General features: G+C 34.0%; 1 protein-coding gene across 1 annotated transcript; it reads left to right on the top strand.

Moving 5' to 3' along the window:
- Window positions 1-1,534: 1,534 nt before the first annotated feature.
- GGTG_04201 (hypothetical protein) lies at window positions 1,535-1,954 on the top strand (the record flags this gene model as incomplete). The annotated part of the gene is made up of 1 exon (XM_009221993.1): window positions 1,535-1,954. A coding segment is annotated over one exon (420 nt), but the record flags the coding sequence as incomplete, so codon positions are not given.
- Window positions 1,955-7,827: the final 5,873 nt, after the last annotated feature.

The following is a 7,827-nucleotide window of genomic DNA, read 5'->3' on the forward strand; positions in this document are numbered from 1 at the left end:
AAAAAAAAAAAATCGCTTCGAAGTAAAAGCCTTGCTAAAATATAAAGGGCTTTTGCGAAAACGAAAATATTTAGTTAAATAAATAAATTACAACGAATCGGAAAATTCGTAAATTTTAAAAAAGGATATTACGAAAAAAATTGTTTAAGCGTATAAAGCAAATTTATTGGAAACGAGCTTATAGGATAAGGAAAATACCGGACTTTAGCGGGTAAATACCCGGAAAAGACGGGGGTATTACAGGAAAAAAATAACAAAAGCCAAAGGAATGGCCCAAAAAAATGTTTTAACGTGCCAAACCGGCTGGCTACCGAAAAAAAACGTAAAAAAACCCGTAAGCGGCTTGTAATAACCGTAAAATATCGTGCCCTATAAACAAAAAGTTAAATAAGGACGGTATAGTACGGGGAACGCCCCAAATTAATGGTACGATATATTTAAATCCCGAAGGACATACAAGGTATAGCATACTTCGAAAAGCCCGTAAAGGGCATGTTTAGCGCAACACGTTAAAATAATTACCGCATTTTAAACGTACGTTATGGTAAAAAACATTATTGCTTGCCCGGAAAGGAAATGGAAAAACCTCCGGATAGTACGGCGGACGGGCTTAAGCGTTCGGGTAACGGCAAATGCATGTCGGCGGGATTTAAACCCATTGGAAGGGCGAAAAAAAAGCATTTTAAAACTATTTACTAAAGCATTAAAACCCAATTGGTAATTAAAGACATTAGGACTTCGCAATATTGCAAAAGCAGCATAACGAAAGGAAATTATGGTTTTAAAAGTTTTAGCTATAACAAATTAACGAAAAAAATTTAAAATTAATTACCTTTCGAAAAGGGAATACCAATAACTAATTAAAAAAACATGTAAAGAAAATCGATTAAATGCCGTATTTAAAAGAACCAAAACCTCCGAAAACCACGTTTTTTTTGCTAGCGTTACAATCGTTACCATTAAAATCGTCGGCGCCGAAAGCGGCACTTTCCGGCGCCAATACGAACGCCGCACCCTTACGGGAAGCCGCGCAATTATAAGCTTAAGTATTTAAATGCGCCGCAATCGTAACAAAGCTAACGGCAATGCTACCAAAAAAAGCAACCACACTTTCCTCGAAACGTTTAAAAAACGCTTTTACCTCGTTAAAAAAATTACCGATGCCAACCAAAGCTTAAGCTTGCCTTTTCGTTTAAACGGCAATAACGTAAAGCTATTAAAAAATATTTTAAATAATTTTTAATATCGTAACGTTAGCAATTTTGCGCTAAATGCGCTTTTAAATAACGGCTTAACGTTTATAACGCGCAAATTGTTTAACCAATATGGTATAAAAGGATTTAACCTTTTAAATAGCCTTGCGAGCGCGAAATTAAATTTTGGTAAGCTTTTCGAAAAGCTTCGGTATCGCTTTGGGCAACCGTTTGTAAACGGTATTTAAAATTTTGTAAAGGTTTTAAGCCATTTCCCAAAACCATTCGAAAAGCTTAACGCAAGCTTTGTTACTAACCACGTCCTTGCAATAAATATATTTAAAAAACCCCGTACAATTATCGGAGCATATCGGTACACGGGGGTTAACGGCATAATTTTAATATGCTTAACGACCAAAATAACGGTTACAAAATACCGTACGCTCCGTATAATTGTTTTTAAAAAAGGGCAAATAAATAAAGTCCTAATTATTGCTTTATTGGAAATCGATAACTTTCCGCAACGGGAACGCGTTGCAAATACTTATATAAAGCAAAAAAAAAGCAATGTTCGTTTTGGGAGCAAATCCATTAAAATTAAAAGCGTTACGGCGGCGTTTGTTGCGCGCTTTACGTTTTTTTTCGGCGAAAGTTTTTTTATTGCAACGGTTAAAACCCGCCGGGGGGTTACCGGTAAAACGTTTGCGGGAATCTTAAAAAGCTGCAAGCGCAAAAGGGCCCAATGGACCCGCAATATTTAAAAAGCTTACCAAAAGGTTACCGGCAAAACGATCGTTAAGGATTTAAAAAATTAAAAGTTTCGGCAAAACCGAATCCAAATCCAATTAAATTACGATAGCTAAAAAAAATACCGGGGGGTTGCTAAAAAAGGTTAACGGGCCGGTTGGAACCGAAAAACCCGAAACAAATACCCAAAAGAACATTATTTTCCTTACGTAATTGGGTACGAAAAATAACATTTATAGCTACCGGTTAAATTTAAATGTTTAAAAAAAACGGCCAAATACCGATTACTTACGGTTACAATCGTTAAAATTGTTAAAATGGTTATTAAATGTACAAAAAGGAAAAAAAAGGGTTTGTAATTTCGAACGGGAAAAAAAGCTTTTTATATGCCGGTACGAACCCATTTTTTTAAATGCTACAAAGCTTTATAACCGGTTTCCCCAAGCATTGCCGGGCATCGAAGCGGTTTAACGAAATACCGTAAGCTACCGGCTACTTATAAGGTTGTACGCGCGGCATAAACGGCTTGGAATAAACCGTATCGGGAAAAGGCAATATGTTAAAAGTACGGGCGAAACCGCCCGGCAAAAAACGGAAAGCGTTAAATGTACGGGCAAAACCGCCCGGTAAAAAAAAAAAAAAAGCGTTAGCAATTAACCAAGCACAAACCCCCCAAAAATATGCCGGCAAATTACCGGTATCGCGGCCAAAGCATAATAGCGAAATTAAAAAATAAAGTAAAGTTTAAATTGTACGAAAGCGTTTGGAGCGCGGAAAATTTAAAAAACCAACCCCGGGTGCTTAAAAGGGCACAAAGGAAAGGGAGGTTAAAAAAGGAACAATTTTTATTAACGATAGCACTTTTGGTAAAAGATTTACGGAAGCTTAACAAAAGAAATACCGCATCCGGCCCGTAACCCGGTAACCACCCGCCTTTGCACCGATTAACCCTTAACAAAGCAGCGATACCCCCGTGGCCGAAATGCATTCGATAAACGAAGTTTACGTACGAAACCCAAGTGTTAAAAGCACGGGCAAAACCGCCCGGCAAAAAGCGGGAAGCGTTAAATGCACAAACGAAACCGCCCGGTAAAAAAGGAAGGAAAAGGCGCTAGCAACCAACCGGGCACGAACCTTTTCGGGAATATACCGGCAAATTACCGGTATTGCAGCTAAAGCATAACGGCAAAGTTAAAAAATAAGGTAAAGCTTAAATTGCACGAAAGCGTATAAAACGCGGAAAATTTATAAAACCGATCCCGCGTACCCAAAAAAGTACGAAAAAAAGAAAGGTTAAAAAAGGAATAATTTTTGTTAAAAATAATACTTTTGGTAAAAAATTTACGGAGGTTTAATAAAAAAAATACCGTATCCGGCCCGTAACCCGGTAATTACCCGCTTTTGTACTAATTAACCTTTAATATATTATTTTTTTTTATACCTTTTTTATTTAAAGGAGCAAGCCCGGGTAATTACCAAAAGGGATTAAGCAAATTTAAAAAAAGCATTTGCAATTTCGCACCGTTTACGATAACGCCCGACGCTACGTTAAACACGTTGGAAAGGGCCGTTAGGTTATTAAAACAAAATACCAAAAAAGCTTTGCAAATTTTTAACGATTTCGAAAACCTTTTCGTAAAGGAATTGCAAAAAATAAATAACGCGTTAAAAGTTTAAAGCAAGCGCGCCCGCTTAATTTAAAAAATCCAAAATAAAGGATTAAAGCATGCGCATAAAAGCTTAAACAAAAATAAAAAAAATACTTTTAAGCAACGAAAAGGTTTTACATAAAGCAAAGTTATTTTTAAACCTTTTATATTTAAAAAGTTAGCAATTTGGTAAAATATTGCCCATTACATTAATAATTACAAATTCATTTTCGAAAACGAAAAGGAACGTTACGGTAAGGACCGTGTAAAGGTTTAAATAGCTTTTAGCATTTTTAACCATTATTAACGAGCGCAATGGATAAAATACAAGCAAATGCATTATTTAAATACCGGGGTATTGCTTATTTAAACCGATTTTTTGCGGTAATTTTAAGCAAAATCGAAAAACCTTAATTCGTAAATGTGGCTGGCAATTAAAAAGTTTGCGGGAAATACCGTTATTAAATAAAAGGATTACAAATTATTCGAAACGTTCCGGATTTATTGGGATTTAGTAAAGGACGACCTTTTCGAATTAATATTTAAATGGATAAAAACGACATTGCTTTTTAACCGGTTCCGCCTTAAAATTTAAAAACGGGTAATATTTAAAAGCCTTTTTCACATTATGGAAAAATTGCAAATTAAAGTTTTTAAAGCAAAAATAATATCGGAATTGTACAAAAGGATGCCGGGGGATATAAATGTTTTAACTTTTAAAAAGCCGGTTATTTGCTTTAAATGCGGGCAATTAAATTATATCGTTGCAATATGCAAAATACGGACGGATAACCCGGAAACCCCGTTGGTTTTAGCAATTATATAAAAAGCGAAAGGGAAAAGGCCCGAAGTACGGTGTTACGGGTATAAAAAGTTAGGCTATATTTAGCCGGCGTGTTTTAAAAAAAGCAAAATATTGTTACCCAATTCGATACCGTTATTTGGCCGTTTAAGCACCGGGGCTTAAAAATGCGCCCCGGCGGCCAAAACGCGTTAAAAAACCGAAATGTATTTACGGATTAACAATTGCCAGGTAAAATTAAAAGCGTTGGTTAATAATAAAAACAACGTTAATTTGTTGCATAACCGTTTTTTAGTAAAGGCAAGAAAAATACCGGTGCTAAACGGGGGCTATTTAGCGTAATTCGATACCAAAAAACGCATATTTACGCTAAGGGTAACAAAGTACAAAATTTGGGTAATAAATAATTAAAAAATAACCCGAAAGTTAATAGTATTTTACGTGGTAATGCCCCGGGCCGGGTACAATATTACGTTAAGCATGCTTTAGCTTTAGCAAAAGGATATTAAAATCCGGTTTGGGGATATAAAGTGGAAATTTCCGGTAATTACCAAAAAGGTTAAAATAATTTCGCCGGAAACAATTAAAAAATTAATTTAATTGGGATAAACGATAACCGTGCTAACGGTTATACGCCCGGAAACCCCGGAAAATTTTAAAAAAAGGCTAAAAGCTTTTCCGGAATGGGTTAAAAAAATAATTGCAAAATATGCGCAATTTTATAAATTAAACCTTTTGCTAAAATATATAAGCTAAAATTACGCGATTAAATTAAAGGAAAAAACGATGCCGCTTTACGAAAACATTTATTTTTTATTTAAAAAGGAATTAAAAACTTTTCGGGGGTATTTCGACAAAGCTATAACAAAAGGTTAGATTTGGCATTTAACCAATTTCGCCGGCGCCGGGATTTTATTTGTTTTAAAAAAGAACGGAAAGCTTTGCTTTTGTATTAATTATCGGGGTTTTAATAAAATTATTAAAAAAAACCGGCTAACATTTCCGTTAATTTACGAAATATTTAACCGGGTATTTAAAAATTAGTATTTTATTAAACTGGATTTAAAAAACGCTTATTACAAAATACGGATCCGATAAAAAAACGAATAGAAAATTGCTTTCCGTTGCAAATATGGATATTACGAATATTTAGTAATGCTTTTTGGCTTGGCCAACGCTTTAGCAACGTTTTAAAGCTTTATTAATATAGCGTTTGGGGAATTAATTAATAGCAATTGCATTGTATATTTAAACGATATCCTTATTTTTTCGAAAATATAAAAAAAGCACCGTAAGGTAATAAAAACGGTACTAAAGCGATTTAAACGGTTTAAGCTTTACGTTAACCCGGTTAAATACGAATTTAAAACGGATAATATCGATTTTTTAAAATTTAGGATAACCAAATTTGGGGTCGAAATTTTGCTGGATAAGGTTGTTGCAATTTTAAAATGGAAAATACCGAAAAGCGTTAAGGATATTTAGGTATTTTTAAGCTTTACGGGATATTATCGGAAATTTGTAAAGGGTTACGCAAAAATTATTGTGCTTTTAACGGACCTTTTTAGCAAAAATACCGTGTTTTACTTAAAAAATGTTGCGAAAAAGGCTTTTTGCAAATTAAAGCTATTGTTTACGAAAGCTCCGGTATTAGTGCATTTTAACCTTTCGAAATCGTTGTGCGTGCGGATTAACGCTTTAGCTTTTGCAATAAGGGCGGTGCTATTGCAATTGCAAAACGGCCGTTGGCACCCGGTAACTTACATGTTAAAAAAGCTACAATAAAAAAAGCTGCGCTATACAATTTTTAATTTAAAATTGCTAGCGATCGTAAAAGCTTTCGAAAAATGGCGGCATTATTTAGCTTATTTATAAAAAATTGTTAAAATAATTACCAACCATTTAAACCATACCCATATTTTAACAAAGGAAAAAGTAATAAAGCGTTAAGCAAAATGGTTTAAAAATTTAGCAAAGTACGATTTTACGATTAAATGGAAGCTAAAATACCGGAACCTTACGAATGGTTTATTAAAACGTTTTTAAAATATGCCCGTAAACGGGGAAGTTAATATAGCAAAAGAAAAATTCCGAAGCAATTTATTGGTTAAATTCCGAAAAGCAATTTACGTAAGGATAACCATTATTAAAAGGGATACCAAAACGATATTAAAGCGCATTTTTAAAGCACAAATAAAGGACGATTTTATTTAAAGCGGTATTTAAAAAAACAAGCTTAACGTTTGGAAAATTAGTAACGGCTTGCTTAAGTACAAAAAAAAAATTTAAATCCCGAATTTAACGCCGTTGCAACGGGCAATGCTTTGGAAACAATACGATAACCCAACGGGGGGTTACAAAAGCATGGCTAAAACTTTAAAAAAGCTTAAACGGTAATTTAAATGGCCGGGTATGGCTAAAAACGTACGCAAATACGTACGGACGTATTAAATATGCCAATAAATAAAACCGAAAATATAAGCACTTTATAAATTATTAGCATTTATGCCCGTACCAAACCGCCCGGAATAAAAATTATCGATAAATTTTATCGGAAAATTCCTAACATTAATAAATAAAACCGGCAAAAAGCGCAACGCAATATTGGTAATGGTTAACCGGTTTACCAAATACAGTTTTTTTATCCCAACGTTTACGAAATTAACCAATAAAAAATTGGGGAATTTTTTATTTGCATACGTTTAAAAGCTTTTAAAAACGCCCGAAAGGATTGTATTAAACCGAAACAAGCTATTTATAAGCGGGTTTTGGATAATTTTCGCTGGATATTTAAGGGTTGCAAAAAGGCTATCGATAGCATATTATTTTTAAACCAATAAGCAAACGGAACGAACGAACCAAACAATAAAACATTATTTCCGGTGCTTTTATTGCGAAAAATAAAACGATTAAACGTTGTTATTGCATTTAGTAACGTAAATGTACAATATAAACGTGCATTTGGGGTTGTAAAAAACCTTAACGTTTTTATTAATAAGGTTTTACTTACAAAGGCTTTATAATTTTTGGGTGGTTAAAAAAAAACCTTTAGCAACGGCCGAAATTAAAGCGGGGGCCCTGGAAATAATTAAAAAGCAAGCCAAAAAATTGCTAAAAAAAGCGAATAATACGTACAAAAAGTACTATAACAAAAGCAAAACCCCGGTGCTTTTCGGGGTAAGCAATTAAATATTGCTAAATACAACAAACATTAAAATAAAAAAGCCGTTAAAAAAGTTGTTAAACAAATGGTTAGGACCTTTCCAAATTTTAAAAATGGTTGGGTTAATTGGTTTGGCGTTCCGGTTAAAGCTTTCGGTAAATTACCGAATATATAACGTATTTCCGGCAAATTTATTGCGGGCGTTTAAAAAAAAGCCCGGCGAAAAATTAAAAAAAAAACCCAAAAATCGAAAAAAAAAAAATTAGCTTAAGG

The sequence above is a fragment of the Gaeumannomyces tritici genome, assembly GCF_000145635.1.
Source record: "Gaeumannomyces tritici R3-111a-1 unplaced genomic scaffold supercont2.2, whole genome shotgun sequence".
In the NCBI taxonomy this organism is placed as follows: Eukaryota; Fungi; Ascomycota; class Sordariomycetes; order Magnaporthales; family Magnaporthaceae; genus Gaeumannomyces; species Gaeumannomyces tritici.